General features: G+C 37.7%; 1 protein-coding gene across 1 annotated transcript in view; it reads right to left on the bottom strand.

The window, feature by feature from the left end:
• Positions 1-23,593, bottom strand: part of LOC122790589 (potassium channel subfamily T member 1) — a 1,237,971-nt gene that overhangs the window by 774,284 nt on the left and 440,094 nt on the right. Inside the window, exon 12 of the mRNA XM_044058115.1 lies at positions 13,804-13,940. Within this exon, the coding sequence (XP_043914050.1) occupies positions 13,804-13,940 (137 nt within the window). The remainder of the gene's footprint in view (positions 1-13,803; positions 13,941-23,593) is intronic.

Below are 23,593 nucleotides of genomic sequence, written 5' to 3'. Positions count from 1 at the left end.
TAGGGTGAGAGCCATCTAGTGGTGCTGTCTTCAGATCCCTTAGTGCGAGAGCCATCTAGCGGTGATGTCTTCAGATCCCATAGGGCAAGAGCCATCTAGCAGTGCTGTCTTCAGATCCCTTAGGGTGAGAGCCATCTAGCGGTGCTGTCACATCCATGACAACATCAACCTGCTTCTGAGGTGGTAGAGATGAATGTAGCAACACACTTGAATCAGGGTGAGGGTTTGCAACATCTGCAGAATGTAGTGAAGCTGAACCTGCCAGAAAAAATAAAGGCAAATGGAAGGGAGCCATTGAGAGGAAGAAAAAGAAAAGAAGGGGATGAAAGAATACGGTACAACGGCCTGCAGACATGCAGTCATTCCATCACCAAGAGGTGAATGGTGACTCTGTAATTATGAATTTTTCTAGCCTTACTTTGACTCAAACTGATACTACACTTTTGAAAAAAGCCTTAGAGTTTATACCCTTTACTAGTGATTCAGTGGTGGAACCATTAACTGATTTAAAAATGTTCACGAGGAGTTTAAATTTAAAGCTAATGTTTAAAGATACTAACTGTGCTATACAGATATGCAAGTGATCAAGTTGTTTTATTCAGGTGACCACAGCAGTTATTACAGCTTTTTATAACATCTGTGAACAGCAAATAAAGCAAGTATAAGAACAGTGTGATAATACAAAGTATTATAATTTGCTAAAGGATGAATCTGACTAATTAGTTTACAGAATAATTTGGAATGTTTAATTAAGCAAAGATAAAGGGGTGCTATTGTCATCATGGATACACAGGATTATCTAACATCTATGAATGAATTTTTAAGTGACAATAAAGTTTTTAAACTTATACATAAGAATGTTATGATATGTGTGTGAATGAGAGGGAGGCTAGAAGAATGGTTAGGATGCAGGGAGTAGAGTTGGCGAAGGTGGATGAATTTAAATACTTGGGCTCAACAGTTCAGAGTAATGGTGAGTGTGGAAGGGAGGTGAAGAAGAGAGAACAGGCAGGGTGAAGTGGGTAGAGAAGAATGTCAGGAGTGATTTGTGACAGATGGGTACCAGTAAGATTAAAAGGGAAGGTCTACAAGAGGGTAGTGAGACCAGCTATGTTATGTGGGCTGGAGATATTGGCATTGACAAAAAGGCAGGAGTAAGAGCTGGAGGTGGCAGAGTTAAAGATGTTAAGATTTGCACTGGGTGTGACAAGGATGGACAGGATTAGGAATCAGCATATTAGAGGGTCAGCTCAGGTTGGACAGTTTGGAGACAAAGCCAGAGAGGCAAGATTGCGTTGGTTTGGACATGTGCTGAGGAGGGATGCAGAGTATATTGGGAAAGGGATGCTAAGGATGGAGCTGCTAGGTAAGAGGAAAAGAGGAAGGCCTGATATAAGGTTTATGGATGTGGTGGGAGAGGACATGCAGGTGGTTGGTGTGACAGAGCAAGATGCAGAGGACAGGAGGAAATGGAAACAGATGATCCACTGTGGCGACCCCTAACAGGAACAGCCAAAAGAAGAAGAAGAAGAAAAGAATGTTACGAGTCATATTCTTTACAGAGTTACTAGTTTTATTTAAGATTTGCAATCTCAAGATGAAATATCATGTGATTTATATAGCTTCTTCTATGTTGCACATCCCATTATCCCAATCCTGTATGGATTACCTATGATTCATAAGAGTAAAATAAACCCCTCAGGAGGCTGATTGTTTCTGGTAAACGATGGGTGAACAAATCGATTTCTTTATATCTAGAAGAGGTATTGAAACCTTTTTTTAAGTAATGTGCAGCGCTATATACGTGATACCTGTAATTTTGTGGAAATGTTTCATCATTGGTATGAAAATAATTAGATTAATGAGTTTATTTTTGTAACAATGGATGTCAATTCATTATTCACAGTGATACCGAATCAATATGGGGTTCAGGCAGTATGGAAACACCTTTGTGACAACAGTGCCTATGCAGGCAGAAGAAATGAGATGAAATGTCTATTTTTGTATACAGTATTAAATTGTAAAATGTTAATGTTTGAAGATAAATTGTTTCATCATATATCACGTGTGGAAACCGGGATGTCAGTTGTGAATACTTATGCAAATATAGCACTTAATTAGGGGGAACATGCACACATCTTTAACTTCTCAGGATGTTATACTGTTAATATTTTGTTTTATAAGAAATTTGTGGACAATGTTTTTCTTATCTGGAGGGGAGATGAACAAAGTTTGAAAGACCTTGTTTATTACCTTGATAATACCACGGATTTTCTTACGTTTAAACTCACATCTTCCTGAGAAGAAATAAACTTTTTAGATATTAGGGTAAATAAATTGGCAGGAAAACTTACTACTAGTATTTATAAGAAGGAGGTGCAGAAGATAGGTATCTGCATAAGCGTAGCATGCACCCACATCATGTGTTCAAAGGTTTTGTAAAAAGTTAATTTCTAATAGTCAAGAAATTGACTACAGATATAAATATTTACAATGAACAGACAGATGAAATGAAAAATGAGTTTCAGGCTAGACAGTACGATGAACACTAACTGAATGATATGTCTGAATGGGTCTATATTAGTTTGCCAAAAGATATTTTCAACAAACACATCTTCATCAACACCTAACCAGTTGAAAATCACTTCTGCAATTTGTGGAATTTTCCCAGGGCAATGAAGTAGTTGGCCAACTACACAATTTTGCCCTTTTCCCCACTGTATTGCAATCTTGGAGTTGGTATATATAGCTGCGAGGGGGTGAGGGTGCATGCTCCCACATTGGTGGCTGTGGGGGCAAAACTAAATATATATTCCAACTCCGAGATTGCACTACAGAGAGGAAAGGGCAAATATTCCCATCTTCACTGTACCGCAATCACACAACTGCGGTTTCGATTTCCACAATTTTCGCTCATGTGAGCGTTCGATTAGATAAACTTTTGTTTATCTAATACAGACCCCCCAGCTCTATGACTTAGACATATAAAACCCTGACTATGATGTAGATGCCCCAAGTTTGGGAAGCGATTTAGGTGCTGGTGGAGTCAGACAGAAAGGAGGCAATAAGCAGCTTTGGTTACCCTGCGCAATCCAGGGGGAGAATGTAGTGATAAGGCAGTACTTTTCAATCTAGATAAAATTCATCAAATTAACTCGACTAAGTTATCATTTACTGATTTAGAAGTTACAAATAGCTGGCAAACTTTTGAGAGCATGTGTAATGGACATGTTAATAATTGTAGAAAACTTAGCACCAGGAATCATGAGAGTTTTATTCACCTCTGTTGGACTACTCAAAATTTACAGAGAGTCTGCTCTTTGTAAATAACACCAGATTCCTCTAATATAAGGCTTCTTGTGGTTGCTCCGTAAGCATTTTTGTAACATACATAGTTATGAATCATTTAAAACCTGTTCCTACAGGATGCTCATAGCATAATCTTGGTGCATTGGAAAGGAAAGTTGATAATTACAATGCCCAGGATGGGAACTAAAGAGCCATTGAAACAAATGGATAATCAGTGAGATTTAACAAGCTGCTTTTACTGTCTTGCTTTCCACAGTGCTCTAATTTTTTATATCATTTTTAAGTCACAGTTTCATCATTAACATGTTTATTTATTTTGCTTTTATTACATGACTGTGTAATGCAAACTTCGCTCTTAACAGTTTAATTTCATGAGCAAGCTCCCCTACCATGCATGCATCTTGTTTGCAGGTACCTGTAAATCCCAGAAAGTTGCTGGAATAATTCATTTTTCAACTTAGAACTTACAGCAGCATCATGATTACCTGACTTTAATTCCTAAAATTTGACTGTCTCTCCACAATTCAGCTATCTAAGACAAATAATAATGACATTAACAGCTAGTACACACTACATGGTTGAACAGCAAATTATGGTTTGCTTTGTGTTATATGCAAAAAATATGGGTTTACTACAAATGCTCACTTGCCATTAACTCATGACATACTTCCCTGTTGCCACTCATTCACATTGGCAAGTGCCATAACTCCCACTAACTCAGTCCCCATGAAGTTACAAATGGTTAACTATCCCTCCCAGAACCTTGATACTAACCCTAAAAACTCTCATCCAGTCCCTAAACCTAAACTCCTAATCACGTCCTAAATTTAAAATAATCAATCATTGTTTAAATCTAAAATCCCCCTGCACTCCCCTCCATAAACCTAACCTTCTGATTGCTCCTCAAACCTAAACTCCTGCTCCCCTGCCTCACCTTAACCCTATCCTTCTGATACCTCCAGATCTCTCCATAAACCTAAAGTCCTCCTACCTTTCCTAACCCTAATCTCCCAATCACTCTGTAAACCTAAAATCCCCCTGCCCTCCCTAACCTTTCACTACCTCTCAATCCTAAAATTCCCATCTCCTGCCTAAACCTAACCTACCAATACCTTTCAATTGCTTCCTAAACCCATAATCCCCCTCCCTAAATCAAAACTCACCTTCCCCATTTTGCTCCGCTGTTTACCTGGTCCGTGGTGAGAACTTGGACATAAGCAAATGGTGCTGCAGTTGCGTTGCTGAACTCATGTTTGATTTCGAGTGTAAGCAGCTGGTCATTCAGGGTCACAGCCATTTGAGCCCCTGCCTGTGAGTTATTGGAATTTGAGCAGCTGGGGCTCTAACAGCTGTAAGGATCCCCAAAAATAATGGGTACCAGCCATATATACAGTACTCTGGTATGCAGTCTTAAAAAGCCTCCTCAAAGTTTGAATTATTTTGACACTGTGAGGAAATATTTTCATTCTTGCGAATCAAAAGTAATGGACATGTCTGTTAGTTTTATAAACTGCTTTATCAACTTTTTGATTTCCTCTAGAAAGAGTGAATGTACTTAACCAGCCATGACCCAGATTCATTATAGGTTCTACTCTTTCCTTACATTCTGTCAATAATACCATAATTATCTTTAGGGAAATTAACAACTGCTGTGCAGAATTACTTCTTGTTGCATATTAACAGTGTACAATAATAAATTGTATTATGTAGTTGACTCCCACAGGTCAGCAACCACAGCTAAGGCATCTGCTCATATATGATTGCAATTTTTTTTCTCTACTCTGAGCAGTTTTAAACTTCTGCTCCTGTCACTTCAATATCACAGGGAGCCCTAACTTTGCAATGATGGCAGATTACGTCTTAACTATATAATCTGTTAGAATGCTAATTTCTTAGAAGTCTCATGTAAGAAGGGAAACAGTATTATTCAGGCTGAAGTTATAATTTACGTTTTTTCTTGACACTAGAGAATTTAACTGTTTTCTGCTAGATCACAGCTCATAACTTTGTTTGCAAAGGCATTTATCTTTCTTTTCTGTCTCTGTTTATGTGATGACACAACTATAGCTTGATACAGCAACATTTTTTGTTGCAGAGATATAGGTAGTTTCACAGTTGTAAGCAGGTATCTATCCATGTTAAAAATGTGCTTTATCATATTCAGTGTTATGGGGAAGATGGACCCTATCTTAGCAATCAGTGGGCATAGAGCAGAGAACCAGTGTTTGAAGGGACACCAGTTCACTATAGGATGAGTACAAGAAACATACATACATACATACACACACACACACACACACACACACACACACACACACACACACACACACACACTATGCACATCTATAGGCAATTCACAGGGTTCTCAATTCTTCCAATGGAAAGTTTTGAAATGTAATGGAAAACAAGGTACCCCAGAGAAGGCCACATGGAGGCCGACATGAACAGAAAGATGACATGCAGATGCTGTGATGCAGCAATAAAAACAACTTCACCATTGTGCTATTCCAATGAGAAAGAGAGTAATTGAAAATGTAAGCCAATAGACTAGATCTGCAATTACAAAAAGTAAAACAAAAAAAAACAACTTTTTTTTACATGGTGGGGCTTGCCCCCCACACTCCTGGAAATTTAATATACTAACTCTAAGGTCACACAAACTCAAAAAAAGTGCAAAAACCCTTGAATAAAGTAATGGTGGATGCAATGAAATTCAACTGTTACATAATTTGACAAAGTGTACACGCAACAGAAAACACCACTGCTTCATCACATGATAAAATGCATGCGGTGATAGCACTCACACATATATGATTATATGCATTCATTTCTAGGGTTGCCAGCTGTCCAGTTTTTGACCTGACTGTCCAGTTTTCTGACAAATTGTCCAGTTATCAATTTTATTCAAAACCGGACACGTGAAGTCCGGGTTTTGAGCCACTGCCAAATTTGTTTTTTTTTTTTAGCAGATCTACAACTAATAGAAATTTAACCTAACCAATCCTCACCTTGCAGTCCCTTCCCCGGCAGATGCTGAGCCATCCCTCCAAGTTGCGCGAACCTTTGAATTGGCAGGTGTATGTAAGGGGCGGATGCGTGATGCGCACATGTAGGAAGTTGCACGGTTTTAAGTCAGCGCCAAGTAAACAGGTTATATTACAGCACCTTTAGGATTGAAGCAGGACATGCAATGTGCTGCAAGATGGATATTTTACACAGAACTGAAAGGCATGGATTGAATTTAACTCCATGGTATTTTTTTTAACCTAAGTCTGACAGCAGTAGCTTTGGAAGCCTGGCAGTGTCTTGGATTGACATGGTGAAAATAACAGACTAAATCAGATCAATAACCGATACATTTCCAAGTGTTTCAGTGCTGACCACCTCAAGTTTGTGCTGTGCATGTATACAAAAAGAACTCCTGAAGGGATTTCCTGAGACAAATCCTTCATGACTGTGTACTAGCTGTCTTATCATCCTAGTCCTCAGTGAATCGAAAGAGGTTTGCTCAGGCTTGACAGTCTGGCAGCACGTTGTTCCCGGATCGAGGAGTGTGAAGATGAAGATCGGTACTCTATGCTTGACGAGGCAGCCCTCCGAAAACTGGTCAGTGTTGTTCATGACTGTTAGCGCATGCAAACAGAAGCTCTTGGGTTGATTTTAACTTTTGCAACACTTTGAGCAATAAAAGGAGTGCAGTCTGTAAAAGGTCAGTAGCCCCGACGTGGGGCAGGTTTTGCTTTGTGGGGTTAGTCTTTGGCAGTGAATGGATGAGGGGGCATTATTAGTTACCCCAGGGAAGATAGTGCTGTATTTAGAATGTCACTGCCTGCAAGACAAGCATAAACTGCTATTACCGACAAACACCCTGCATTCTTTTGGAGTCTCCGGTAGTCAGGAAAACACTGTACAAACTCCGGTATTCTGTTTCAAAAAGGAAACAGACTACTGGAGTTTGTAAATTGACTGATTTACTATGCCTTTTTTACAGAAAAGCATAATAAATCAACCGAAAGCAGGCAGCAGGAACAGAAAAAAGAGGGCGTTCCCTTCTGGGTGATGTCACCATAATGTCACAAACTGGACGGAATGTGGGTGGGAGAGGGGGGTGGAATGGGCAAGGCTACTGGTGACCCAAGGGGTGTGGCTTTACTCCAGTTTTAGCCATGATGAAAGGTGGCAACCCTATTCATTTCTATGTGCAGAAACATCGCTGCACAATATAGTGATGCCAACACACTGAAAGAATGCTTAAAATAAACTCAATAAATAAAGATAAGAGTGTATAGACAGTATGGTTAAATATCAATAACTACTGAAACTTATTTAATCAAAGGTAGGTAGACACACATGCTAAAATAGTTTAAAGATATAGTGGTGAAAGAGAGGACAGTAAAGGCAGTAAAAGGGAGAAGAAGGAGTCAGTATTTAGGATAATAACAAGAATACAATGAGGAATTAAAACAATCAGAAGTGAGTAACAAAATGGGGGGGGGGGCAGAGAAGTATCATTTTTCCTCTTGTTAACCAGGTTTGTGTTCACAATGTGCATATAAGGAATTCTTATTCTGGGTCATATCTTTGTGTAAATACTTTTAGCCAGAAGTTAGGTACTGCATCTGGTCTTGGGGTTTTCCAGTTAGAAACTCTTTTTAAATTTGTGTCAGTTTCTCTGGCTATTACTTCTTCCAGTTTCATCTCTTCAACATTATAGCTTCTTGCTGAATATTTTAATTCTTCTATCCATTCAGCATCTTTGCTGTGTTCAATAGGGTTTTCCTAAATATTTCTTCAACATGTACCTAATTCTTTTTTTGGTGGTGTTTCTATTCCTTTTACTTTGTTTCCCAGTTCTCTATGAAATCCTTTTGGGTCTTCCATAAATTGTTTATTTTGCACTGTTTGTTTATGCCAACTGTGAAGATTGGGTGAAGATAAATGAAGGCTGCCAGCCCAGCCATATAGAATTTTGGAGGTAATTCTGTCATTTGTAAATATTAATATAAACCATAGGCTTGTTATCTTAGATGGTAAAAATAGTGTTACATGTGGAACTGAAAAAATGTAACAACAGTGCACTCTACTGACCAAGTAAAGCATGTTGTGACCCTTTGATGTTAAAACTCGGAGTCACTAAGTCTAGAGGGAGGCATCCTGCCTATTGTTGTAAGGCCAGAGTTAATGGCCAGAATTTGCATGCAGAGGTGAAGAATGTAAATGTAGTTTCTGTTAGCTTGGGAACCCAGGGAAGTGTGAAGAATGATGTAATGTAACCCAGGGATGTGTGAAGAATGATGTAATGTGAACAGGGAATGTGATTTTAAAAGCAGAGAGAATCAGAGAGCATTAAGCATTTTTGTCTTGACCATCCAAACTCATCAGCACGGTCTTGCTCTATATGTAAGTTTATCTTAGATTTGTGTTTTCTCTTAGAAATTGCTAGAAACTAGAAAGATTAGACTAAATGTTTTTCTGTGATGTCAGAACGGTACTACTGAACTATTTTAAGTATTTCTCTGTGATCTCTGAACTCTAGACTAGCACTGTGTAGTAAAAAGTATTGTCTTGTGTTTTAACTATTTATTATTAAATATTTTTAAAGCCTTTCAACTGTGGCTGTTTTTGTAGAGATAATTTAAGCTCTTTTGAGTACTTGCATGCCTTTGGTAAAATTGTACAAACCCACTTCAATAGCTTTAGCCCTGGGCTATACTACTAATTGCATAATAATATTGCACAGTAATAATTGGACACCCATTTAAGGGCCTTTGAGTAGTTGATAAATATTAGTGGGTGGTGGCAGCTGTTACTACTGTATAGTCTGGGGAAAAGGGGAACAGCTGGAGAACCTGTGCCAGCCTTTCCCAGGAGTATCTGTGTGGTTGTATAAACTCTTCTCAAAGTGTGTGTGTGTGTGTGTGTGTGTGTGCGTGCGTGTGTGTGTATATATATGTATGTGTGTGTGTGTGTGTGTGTGTGTGTGTGTGCGCTACTTGGGCAGGGACATGAAGCACTGGTTGGACAGAGAGGGTGCTAGAGGTTTTAGCTTGCCCACTAGGCTGAGATCTGGACCCTATAGCTGTGCCAGTGGGGAGTCTTATTGGGGACCTGGAGAGAAAGGGAGTGACCAGCCCCGGACTGACTGTGATCTGTGTGTGCTCTTAAGGGAAATTGCACTTCACTGTGTATATTTGTTATCCTTTCCCCCTATCATCACTGGTGTTAGTGGTGAGGATTGAGGCTCCTTGATTGCTGGGCCAGGGCACGGGCGTCACACTAACATGCTATATCTACATGTGAAGTAGTATATACATTTCCTGTGATGTGCTAGTAAACTACATATACTCCTTCACATGCAGAAATATCATGCCAAGGGAACTGCTGGATATTTCAGAATCTAAGGTTTGTGAAATACCTAACATATCCTTTGTTGGTCATTAAAAGGCTTTCTCACTGGAAAAGAAAGAACTATACAAACCTAAGTTTTACAGGTATGGGAATAGCATGCATTGCTATAAATTCTCTCTGTAGGTACACATTCAAATAAGGTATCATACAATGTCAGGATCTACCCTAAAGCAATCAATTATCTGTTGATCAAGGTATTTGTGATATTTTAGCCACTAGTGGTAATGTATTCTTTTGGCGTTGGAGACCAGCTGTCACATACTTGCCGAAACTGGGGGCACTACTCAGTAAACAGGCATAAACTGGAGAAATCTCTTTATAAAAAACACAATTTGAATGGCACTACTCAGTAACATATGTCGCTGTGTGACCAAAGTAGCAAAAAACAGAGTAGTCATTATCAGCAGCTCTGATATTTTTGGCATGCTTTGCCCTTTCATAGCCTGAGAAATGGTGCACAACTGCACAATCTATGAGAATCACAACCATTGTTACTTAGCATGAACACTTGCACATCATTAAGATTTAAGTTACCTACCCAGTTTCATTACATATAATTATGCAATCATTTATATATATATATATATATATATATATATATATATATATATATATATATATATATACACACACACACACACACACACACACATATATATATATATATATGTGTATATGTATATATATATATATATATTTACACACACACACACACACACATATATATATATATATATGTGTATATGTATATATATATATATATATTTACACACACACACACACACACACACACACACATATATATATATATATATGTGTATATGTATATATATATATATATATTTACACACACACACACACACACACACATATACACACACACACATATATAAATAGATAAATATATATGAATCTACTTTCAAATCCCAAATGCCCATTATCTCGAACAACACAATCCCAAGACCAGAATGTCGAAAGTTTGCTTTACCATAATTTGAAAACCTCGAGTGTCAGAATGCCAAACTGTTGTTGACAGTTAAAAGTTTACTAGTTATTTGTGCACTATCCATTTAAGTTTTTAGTTTGTGAAGGGAAACAGTACGGCAGATGTGAAACTCGGAACAGTGAGTCGTTGGTAAAGTATGTAAGTATATAGAAGGTTAAGCAGCAAACTTAGTTATCTTTATTGTGGGGTAGGTTTAGTGTATGTAATCTGGTGTATTAGTCAATAGATTTGTGTGTGTGTGTGTGTGTGTGTGAACAGGGAGGAAAGCTACAGGTAGTTGTTATGCTTGTGTGCTAGTTGTTACCATTTTCTTCACTGTAGTGTGATCTGAGAGTAGATATATTTAATTAGCAGGGGGTGTGGGGGTGCAAGGAGGCTTGCCCCCCCCCCCCGCTTAAACTTGTTACAGTGTGAGGTGTGTTGATTTAGTTTGTTATTTTCTTTTTTTGTTAGGGGAGGGTTGGATCTTTAATTCTGCTTCTTCCTTTTCAATATTGTAAATGTCGATATTTTGCATTTTCAGTTAGTTGTGATTTTGATATTGTCATCTCGGGATTGTATAGTTCATGATATTGGGCATTCAGGATTTGAAAGTAAATATATATATATATATATATATATATATATATATATATGTATATATATGTGTGTGTCTGTATATAGACAGAGAGACAGGTTTGCCTGCTCTCCTAATTAATGTAGGAGAAAACATGTTAAAGAGTTGCTTTCTCTTGAAATTTCATGTGTGCAGATCACTTTAGATAGTCATCTATGTAATGTAACGTGCTTTAGAGTTACTGTTGAAGCCATGGAACTCAATAATTAAAAAAAATCACTGTCAGATGCTAATCATGTCATACATTAGTTTCATAATTAATCATGCAATAAGTGTGTGCTATTCTAAAGCAAAGAACAGTAAAAAACTGAAACCTTTACACATTATGGAAAGTCATTTTCCTTGCATGCAAGCTGTTAAAGTAACAGTGTATTTTTACATGGTTTTTGCTCCCATGCCTGGCAAGCATTGCATCGCCTTGAAATCTGCATTGTCCAAGGGGACATCTTCCAGGCAGCCATGAGGTGCTTTGTTTTCTCATTGCTATACTAGCAATGAAAGCACTTTTCTTTTATGGTCTAACCCCTCACCAGCTGATGATATCAGTACTTGCTTCATTGCAAGGGCTGCCTCTGTCCCACTGTGCACACATGTATATTCCTCAATCTGCTCCCTAAAGAGCTATTATCACCAGCTTGGGTGGTAATTCCTATATTTTTCCTATACCAGCTCCCCACATCATGTTGAACTGCCTCCCTCCAGAGCCAAGGTGTTGTCATTACTGTAGCAGCATGAACTGAGCATTAACTGCCTATCCCCTCACCCATGACAGGTACTCCTATCATTAACTGCCCATCCCCTCACTCTTGATAGGCCTGCCTATCATTCACTGCCCATCCCCTCACCAGTGATAAGCACTCCAGTCTTTAACTGCCCATCCCCTCATCCTTGATAGGCACTCTTATTTTCCCCTGCTTCCTCCATCAGGCATATGAGCTGCTGTTCAAACTTAGGTCACCTGTGCTGTAAGCAGGTGGTGCACTTTGATATAACTAATATTCTTTGTATGAACTTGGGAATTTCTAGGAGGGAATCGCTGACTTATATTTACCAGCATGCAGGTCTTTGTGTTGATAACCGAAAATAAATGACAAATTCAGATAATAATGACACCTTTAAATGTCATAAACAAATAAATGCATCTCTTTAATTCAGAAATGGATGTGAAGCTATATTATTAATCGTTCAGATAATCATCTCCTTTCTCATCATTATCTAATGCAAAACCACATGTCGCAGTACAAGAACATCAATGTTACAGAGTTCAGATATTGGTCAAATGCATATTTTGCTGTAGCAAAACATTTTCCCTTTGATGAAAATTACAGGCAGCAATAGTGATCTGACCCACTAATTAAGCAAACAAATGGAGTTATTTGCATTCCTTTAAATGTGTAACTATAAATGTCAGATTGAAGTATAATCACTGTTACTTCTCAGAAACAGGTGTACTGATTTTAAGAAAGTTAGATTAAATGAAAATGCCACAAAGTGAAGAGGGCATGATGCCTCTTTCATGCTTTAGTCTTTTTTCACTACATTCTAATAACTAGTTTCTGTTTCTGATTTAATCTTATTAAGTCAAACATCTTCAAAGTGTCAATAATCACTGCATTGAAGAAACACTTTATATCAAGACAATAGGCTGCATTCCTGAATGCCTACACTAAGTGTACACCAAATGTACACAGAGTATACATAATCTGTATTCAACAACATCATTACCACATTTTTGTGTTGTCTGTTCACTCTAAAAGATTACACCAAGTGCAAATGTAGTCTGCACATTGTGGTAATCTTAATGAATCCCCCTGATATTTAAGGTTGTAAGAAATTCAGTAGGAAAACTAAAATTAGAAAGAAGAAGTTGGGAGTTAAGTTTGTGTTGTCTGTTTACTCAGAATGGTGTACGCTTAGTGGACACTTCGGACCAGATTCAATAACACCTACACTAAGTGTACATGGTGTCTATTTAAGAATATCCCTACCACATTTTTGTGCTTTTTAGTAATGCAGAAAGATTATATTAAGTCTCCACGTAGTCTACACTTTGTGGTAACGTTTTATAAATCCCCATCAGGATTTAAAGCTGCAAGAAAATCAGTAGGAATGGAAAAGTAGGAAGAAGAAGAAGAACGTGCAAGTCATGCTGGTGTTGTCTGCTCACTCCGAACTGTGTACACATAGCGTAGGCATTAATGAATCCCAGGATTAGCGTAGGCATTAATGAATACAGCCTAATGTTTGGTGATGAAGACATAGATAAGCACTTTTGTAGAATACCTGCTGATTTATAATTTATTATATTATATACAGCATCATCTCAGAGTGTCTACAAATGTTTAAATACAATACAATATTACTTTTTTGTGAGTAAAACTTTTAGTGTGCATTCATTATCAAGACATGACTCATGAATGATGAACAATGAATTAAAAAAAAAAAAAAACAAGAAAAAACTCACTTTGCTCTCATGAGGTCTTGGTCCTTCAGTACTGATCCTTGAAGGTAAATGACTCTCTGTGACCAAAGTGGTATTTGGAGAACCCTCCGAACCTGAATGTCCATTTCAGTTGGGCACAGAATTACAACATAATAGTCCTGATAAAATACAAATAGCTCAATTTTAATAAAATTCAGAGAAAACAATCTAATTATGCTTAATCATGTACTTGAATTGGTCACATATGGAATTTCTCTGCAACCTGCTCACTGGAGTACCTAAATAAGCTTCTCAAAAGTACATACAGGCAAACACTACTTGATACAATGTTTCATACTTCATATTTTCAGAAATTAGGAGGAACTGTCATCGCCTCATACAGTGTATACTTTATGACTTTACACTGCCTTAAACTTGTACTATAACAGAATACCTTTTGTTTTGTTTTGGTGAATATAAAAGAAACAAGAAATACAGAAATATGTTCTGCCAAATATTCCAGTACTGCTATATTTTGCAATCCAGACATTGGGTGGTATTTATAGTCATTGCACTTATGCTTTTTGGGAAGTTGAGCTGGACGATACTTAGCATAGCATGAAGTTGCGCTGGCTGTTACTTAGCAGAGCATGAAGTTGAGCTGGATTTTACTTAGTGCAGCATGAAGCCGAGCTAATCAATACTTAGCGTAGCATGAAGTTGAGCTGGCTGTTACTTAGCGCAGCATGAAGCTGAGCTGGCTGCTACTTAGCACAGCATGAAATTGAGCTGGCAGATACTTAGCGTAGCATGAAGTTGAGCTGGCTGTTACTTAACATAACATGAAGTTGAGCTGGCTGATACTTAGTGTCGCATGAAGCTGGGGTAGTTGTTACTTACCAGAGTATGAAACTGAGCTGGTTGTTACTTAGCGTAGCAAGAAGCTGAGCTGGCTGTTATTTAGCGTAGCTAAGGCACAATTCAGAGATACCCAATGCACTTAGATAAAGCTGTCTAAAACAGTCTGAGAAAGCAGTACACAGATGAAGATATAATGAGAAGTAGATGAGGAATATGGGAAACACATGTTACTATCTTATGCAAATTAGGAGCTCTTCCCACCTTTTTGTAATTCATAGTCACCTTTTTATATGCATTTGCACTGGCCTTATAAGAGATTTAAAAAGTGAAGTTGCACCTTTTCCATCCACCTTGCTAAGTTTTGCTGTCAGCTAAGCTATTTTACATTCTGAGGTGCTTAGCTAAGCTGCACCAAAAACAGGTGCATCCAGAGGCAGAGATGGATTATCGTCAAATGGGGCCCTAGGAAGAGTAATGAATCAGCCCCCTTCCCCACAACAGGGCCCCTCTAGTACCTCCCCACCCATTAAAGTGTTCCATTACTTGGATATTTCTCTCCAATTACCATAAACACTTTTCAAAAATGTCAGTGTGCATACTATATCCTTCTTTACTTCTACATGATTAGTGATAGTTAAAAATTTTATTTCAGTTTTTATAGCACAAACACTGATAGCCATTTGCTAACCAAAACAATGTAGTCTCACAATGAAAACAGACTTAGCATGAATAGTAATCTTCTCTGCCCTTGAAACTTATATTCAATGAAACAGCAATGAAACCACATTCAAAGAAAATGCATTTGGTCAGTGGTGGATTAAGTTTACCTTTGGGCTGTTTTCAAACAACAGGCTTTGCACACATTTTTAGGTCCATGCATACATGTATGTGTTCTTTGCTACACCAACCCAATTATATTAAATTATATTCCTTGAACAATATAGCACTGCTTGTTAGTGTGTTTTAAATTTCTAGGTTTGAACATTTTTTCAGTATTCAATGAAATAAGAAATATGAACCAAATGTATGAAGCAATAATGAGAAAACTACCAATTACATAAAATCTCAACCACAAAAGACCACTCAAACTTTTGTCATTACAACCCACCAATATCAGTCAATATACAGAATATCTGCTGAAGTAAAATTCATCTGAATAATTCCACATTAAACAGTTCTATAACTATTGGCAAAAAACTTTGAATTTCAGTATTTTGTGTACAAATTCAGTACCTGCTGCCCTTGAAGAATAAATTGCCAATATTACATTAAAAAAAGAAAAAAAATTAAGTAGGTAATATTGGAATACGGAATGGCTGTCAAACTGGCAACATTTTCATAGTTACAAGACATCTCATCCAAAGGAGGACACCCTCAGGAGTGCAGCACATCCATCACCCCTTAAAGGGCACTGCAATATCAGCATTCCATCTACATGGTGTGGAAGTAGATCCCACAGCCATCTGTACCAAAGACAGTTACCTTTGCTACTTGTTGTGCTACTAACACTGCTTTCAAAATTTATAGTACAAATAGTGATGATGGCCATTTGCTGAACAAAACAGTTATGGCATGAGCAAGAGTAAACCTATCTTTCCTTGAAACTCTACATTCTTTAAAAATGCACAGAAGCTCAACATTCTTTGTAAATGCAATAACTCAACAATCTTTGAAAATGCACAGAAACTCAACAGTTCTTAAAAATGCACTAAAACTCAACAGTCTTTGAAAATACATTGAAACTCAACAAACCTTAAAAATGCACCTGCTGATGAGAGTTTGGTATTTGGATGTAGAGGATTCAGGCTTGAGGGTCCTGTATTCAAGGTACAGGTTTTGAGCCTGAATAAGTTAGCCAACCTGCCATCTCTAAATGGGGCATTTTATACATAAATACACACACAACCATGCACAAAACACACCACATCTCTTTGGTTGGCATGGCAGTTCTCCATGTTTGCTCATCTCTTAAAAATCCCATGCTGTCCAAGTTTACTCAGGCTACCCACTCAAACCCTGGATAATGACAGCAGTCTATAACCCACAGGGAGCTATAGGAGAGCTTTTTAACACCAACCTATCTCAGATATGAGCAGTCATTGAGCAAGTATTTTATTTATCCGTTTATTTATTTGCTTTTGTTGACCGGGAAAGTCCACTGGGCTGAAATGAGCCCATTTTCAGTGGAGGCCAGGGAGAAAAGCTCCATAAACAGAATACACAATAAGAGAAATAATAAGTTTCAGAAATATAACTAAGTTACAGAAAGTGTATCAAACAGGAGAATAACTTGGAACATTGTACTATTAGATGGCTAGTAGTAGTAAGGTGACTATGGTTAATAGCAGGGTATCATGTATGTAGAGTTTAACAGAGAATACAGATAATTCAAATACATTTACAATGATGTATTACATTTTAAACAGAAGGACTATTCTGAGTACTTTATGTGGTATACATAAACAAGAGTAGGTAACTACACTAATTTTCATATGCCATGTGAGGATATAGATAGATTTCCAAGGGTGACCCATTAAGAAGGGAGAAAAGGTGAGTATTGGGTAGAAAGGATATAACAACAAATATAGTTGGCCTGCTGAAAGCCCATTTCCATTGCCTGGATGAGTCTAGGGAGCCTTTAAGTATGACCCTACTACAGCATGCAGGATGTGTGCTGCCTGCTGCATTCTGCATAACATGACCATAGGGTGGACTGGTGTGTGCAGGTGCCACAGTCAGCTACTGATAGTGACAGTGCAGCTCTCCCTATCATTTCTCCCACCAGCAATGATAATGACAATGGACAGCCAATGGCAGCAGCACAGCAGCTCCTCCATCAGGCTTGTGCATGGTATATGACTGTGCAGTCAAAGAGCTAATGTGTCTAGCCCACAACTATGGACCAGAACATTCACTTAGTAACAGTGAGAGGAAAAACAGTTACACAGATAATACCTGATGCATGCGGTGTTACTTGTGGGCTGTACTGAGTGGTACACAGTCAATTTACACTGTACATCAGACATCACTTATTTGTCAATAACAGAAATGTTGGATTTCATAATAATACCATCATTCATTCTTTGTACAGAGGCAGACATGTTAGGTATACTGGCAGGGAACAAGTGTTGTGACACACTTTTATGACTATGATGATGTTTTTACTTGCATTGTCCAAAAAAAGAGTATGCCAACATGTTAGGTATACTGGCAGGGAACAAGTGTTGTGACACACTTTTATGACTATGATGATGTTTTTACTTGCATTGTCCAAAAAAAGAGTATGCCAACTGTTAATGAGACAAACTACTTGCATTAGAAGAATAGGTTTTCTGTGTTTTTTGTTTTATTCTTTTGGTATTCCCTGCTTTGTTTTTTTTTTCAGATTCAAGTTTCATGATGTTAGGTTGCATGGACCCACTGAACATGAGCCACACCGATATTTATGCAATTAGGGCCCAGTCCCTGCATTGTAATCCCCTGCGTGGATACAAAAACAAAATACTCAACTCAAAAAGGGGAAACTGCTTAGAACAGCAACTTAACAAAAAGAAACACAAGCAATTATATTACTGTCTGTCATTTTTCTGCCAATACTACAGTGAATTAAGTCTCTGAGATGTTAACAAGATGTTTCCTGTTTCGAGTTTCCACATGTTCAAATATTAGAGCATCGAGATGACAACATTTTAAGTAATAAAACCTCAAATATACATATGACTGAAATTCAGAACATCGTACAGCTGTAGTGCTGCTATCTTTGTATCATCATGGAATGGGGTCTATATTAGTTCGCTGCAATATTATTGCAGCAAACACCGGATCATCGACCCTAATTCAATGAAAATGATTTCTGCGATTTGCTACTGAGGGCAAGTACAGCACAACGGACAGACAGCTATGGAATTCGAACCCACCCAAATGAGGGGCTTCACCCCCCACACCACCCCTAAATATATATACCAACTCTGAGATTGCACTACAGTAGAGAAAAGGGCAAAGTTGTGCTGTAGGGGAAGTATTAATTTGCCCTCAGTAAATTCAGTGAATCGGTGAAACATTTCTAGCTGAATGAGGGTCAATGATCAGGTGTTGGCTGCAATGGGATTGTGACAAACTAATATAAACCCCATGGAATGCTCTCATAATCCTTTAACTAGGGCAACTGTACATAACTCCATAGACTATGAGTACTCATACTTCCGGAAGAATGTACGCAACACATAAACATGCCATATGTTGAAGATATAATAGCACATATCTAAAACAATCATAGTAGACCACTCACATACAGATTTAGTTGTAAATAATGCACATCATCTGCTGGAAACCCCATTACTGGACAGACATACTAAGAGGAGACAATGTCATATAGTTATACAGAAGCTATATCACTTAAAGTATTTTTAAACTGACTGTCATTACTTCACTCATAAAAAAATTTAGTTAGATGAAAAAGTTACACTATCTTGTTACATACTACAGCATCCCTGTGTAACTCTTTGAAATTACTACAACAGACTATTAGTGTAGATGATATATAAAAATGTGGCTCCAATACATGTGTACCCTTGGTTGGGAGTGAACATCATGACAGATAACATGGCAGCACATGCCTGGCTCAGTTGGAAGTATATACCAATCACACGCATCAAAGAAAGGTAAACAAATTCTCATGAATGATGGATTCAGATATAATTGAGAAATACCTCATAAAACAAGAAAATACTGGGCATGTAAACTTAAAGTGAGTAAAACGTGTGCAGGTCGTGCAGTAACAGTATGTGCAGCTGATGAGGAGTCAGTAAAGATTACGGGACACCATCATGTCAGTGATCCAGCTAAAGTTCAAAGACATCATACAAGTCATGCCATTTAGGAACAGAGCCTCAGTTTGTCATGACACACCGTGTTTGACTGGTGACGCATCATTAGAGCGTGCAGCTTCACTTCCTAGTAGAAAGGGTATGCTGCAATAAGTAAACTAAATGAACAGAAAATGCCTACTACTACTGTAGCAACAGATGGTTCCCTAGAAAGCATATCTACTGCAAACTACCCACTTAAAAATCATTCTTTCATTGAAAGGAAGTTGTATGACATTCAGAAAGACAACTATTTGTTAGTATTTTCTACTACTGACAACCTGTACAATGTAAGCAGAGCAACCATTTGGTTGAAGGGAGGTACATTCTTTACAAAGGCCATTTCTGTCAACTCTAAAGTATACATGGGTTTGTAAATTACCCAGGATATATGAAAAACATCCCTTTGGGTTACTGTCTCATGATCAGAAAAACCCTGAAAGCATACAATTTTATGTGGCAATCCATGTTTGACCTGTCACAGTGCTGTGATTTAAGTGTGAGCGTGAATTACATCCTGTCAGATCCTGCTATCAAAAGTATTAAAGCTAATATTTATGGAGCTGTGTTATTTCACTTTGGACAAAATTTGGGGAGGAAAGTACAGAATTTAGGGTTATCTACACTGTATTGAAAATGCGTGTTATTCCAATTGTCAGTTAAAATGTTGGGTGCTTTAGCATTTCTACATAAAGAAGAAGTACTTCCTGATTTTATGCACGTAAGGGATAAATTCCAGATAGCACAGAAAGAACCTATTCATTTATTCACCGACTGGTACATCCTTGTAAAACCGAATAAGCTCCAGACAAGAACTACCACATCTGTATATTTTCCATCCTCTTCACTAATGCATTTATGAATATTTCAGTACTAAATCATCTCCATTTGCCATACCCTTAGAATTCTGTAGAAGTATGGCATAGAAACCTTACATGTCGCATTGGTAAAAGAATGTTGTATCGGCCTTCAGTGTCGAGTCTGTTGGTCCGGGAACAAAAGAGGGTAGACAAGTTACATGTGTGGATGACTACTGGATGTCCACCATCTCTGCAAGCTAGAAAGTTCATACAGAGGCAGAGACAGTTTAAACACATCCTTCAGCATAAAGCAAACTATGACATTCCCAGTTTCTTGAAAGTTATGACTTTATTGGTGACAATGTGAGTTTGCCAACATATACTGGTGCACATACACAGTTTTTTTAAAGCACATTTGATTTGATATGCATAAAATTGCTCACTGGAGTATTTTTCCTCACAAAATGATCACTGTCGCTTTCTACTTAGATTTTCATTTGCTCACCTTTTTTTATCATGAGAACTACTCTGTAGTATTGGGGTTTTAGGTTTTAGAGACATCACAATTTGCACAGTTCTATTCATTGAGTTTGACTTTTGTTGGTGTTGTTGTGGCCATTCAGTTAGTGTCATAGGTTCATAGATTACTGGAGATTGTGTCCATAGCCTGTCTTACTGAAATTCAATGTTCTGATGTTTAGTCATGTGCATGTTCAAGGTTCTGCACTTAAAATATTGTCTCAATGTTTGTGGAAACTTGATGTTCTCATATAAATCAGTTTCCTGTACCCCAAGGAACACAGCTTTATTCCTTGTGTGTCTATTTCTATGACACTGAGCATATCACTTAACCAAACAGTGCTCCCCCATGAAAAGGGGCACTTATGTTCAATGAACATATATTGTTAACAAGTGCATAAAAAAGTAAAAAAAAATTGCAGTTCAAACAGACACTTGAACTTGTAGGTTAACTTGGGTGGTCTTGTCACAGATAGGGCCTTCTCCCTCTATAGCAATGAAACTAGATACATACCGAAGTACTTACTGAAGTGCAATTACATGAACCTGGTAGATGATGAAAATGTTAAATGCTAGTGAAATTAAGCACGGTCTGATGAGCTCTCAGACATATTTTTTTATGTACTGTAAAGTTTTTGTTTTGTAAAGGAAGACTGGCTAAATGTTCACAAGGGGGGGTTGTCCCTTTCTTGCTTGTTTTTCTTCTTCTTTTTCTTTGGAAGTTAGTAAATGCAGTAAGTTGGTACATTCATTCAGTACGGTTTAAATACAGTAAGAGTTCCCTTTTTCTCTTGATTAATTATTCAGATTTTTTTCTACAAATTACTGAGTAACATCCAAAGGAGCTACAACTAGGTGATGAATGCAAAAAATTTATTTTCATCCCGATAAGTGAAACAAAAGCAAGTGTTTTTTTTCCAGGATCAAGTATAGCTGGATTGCTAATTTGGAAGCCTTTGTTCCCTTTACACATACATGCATGCGCATGTAGAAACCACACATAGAACCGCAAACTAATGAAAATGACCAAAGGATGAAAGAAAGGATGGCTGCAATCCAATAAAATCACACAAATTTTAATGCACGATCATCAAACCATACTTCCGTGAACACACCCCCAGACAAAACAAAAAACTACAGAAACTCCACCTACAACATACCCACCCCCCAAAACACCAGAGACCTACACTATCCCAGCCTACATTTTAGCCGGTTGGGGGAGCTGCATCTCCTGCACCCCCCACATTCCCTTGAAAATTAAATGTACCAACTCCAAGATCGCACTATATTGTAGAAAAGGGCACACATTCATGGCACACCCACATTTATCACAGAGCCATGCAGTGAACTGTACATTTACATTCTCTCCATTCCCTTCACTACTGTTGCTAGGGAGGAATAGGAAGTCTCTTCAGTTAGCAAGTGTGGTAGGATGATATGGAGTTTTTCTCGATGCATTCATCTCAATGAAATGTGATTCAATGTTGTGGGCATTCGATGTTATAAGGTAGACCCATATATTTATAAATATGTGTATCTATATATATATATATATATATATATATATATATATATATATATATATATATATATATATATATGAAACGGACCAAAATCCAGCACTAGAACACTATAAATCCACCCAGATGGGTAAAATAAAAATATCAGGACACACAAGTAAGCTCCATATAGTCTTTAATGGACGATCAATCTGCTACATCCAACAAACCTAGGTTTTGCCTACTGACATCATCAGTGTATACATCCGGAAGGGAAGAGCCCCGTTTTATACAATTCTTATATAACACACTTAAAGTAACTTCACACTACACAAACTCCAAAAAAACAAATTTTATAAATCTTATAAACCCTTAATATAAATACAAAATAAACATTCATGTGAATTGTGTATGTCACAGTCCACCCACAATTATCAATTAACCTCAAGTTTCAGGATCAATAGTTCTAAACTGAAATCAGCTACCAATGATCATTTAATCCTGGTTTGAATAGTGCACCCAAATACAGTATCCACATTCTTTTTTTGTGTGTCAAAATCCTATGTTTCCGTGCTATAGTTAATCCATTCCCTATTACCTTATCAATACCCAGGAATACAAAGTGGGCCCCAGCATGTATCAGTGTATGTTTGTACAAAACACTATGTGACCTATTGCAATTAATGTCACTAATCTGCAATGCAATTCGTTGCTTCAAACTTAAAGAAGTCTGTCCCACATAGAAGGAGCCACATTGGCACACTGCCATGTATACCACACACTCACTAGTGCATGTAAGTAAGTGTCTTATATCATAAATCTTTGCTGTATTAATTGAAGTAAATGACTTGGTTTTAGAAGCCATTTTACAGTAGATACAATGTCCACAAAAAGTACTGCCAACTATCCTATTATCCAATTTAAAGAATGTGGGTTTGTTACTTTTCAAATCAGCCAGATGTTCACCTATGGTTTTAACTTGCCTGAATCTAAACCGACACTGACTATCTAATAATGGACCCAAAAACCTATCAGTCTTCAAAATATGCCAATATTGCTCAATTGTATCTCTAATTTTAAAGGTATTACTACCAAACCTAGTGATGAACCTGATGACCAGTGTATTATCTTTTTCTGGAGACTCATTGGTCACTAACAACTGTGATCTTAATGTTGAATTGGTCAAGTGCATAGCTAAATCAGCTTCTCCAGCTTTATATCCTTGGGCCAAGAACCTGGACCTCAACTGTTGGGCCTGCACCTGGAAATCCACTGGTCTACTACATAT

This window comes from Protopterus annectens, chromosome 16.part0 (assembly GCF_019279795.1).
Source record: "Protopterus annectens isolate FY-2018-M chromosome 16.part0, PAN1.0, whole genome shotgun sequence".
Taxonomy (NCBI): domain Eukaryota; kingdom Metazoa; phylum Chordata; order Ceratodontiformes; family Protopteridae; genus Protopterus; species Protopterus annectens.
Note: the sequence above shows the minus strand (reverse complement) of the source record. Positions and strands in the feature narration are given on the sequence as shown.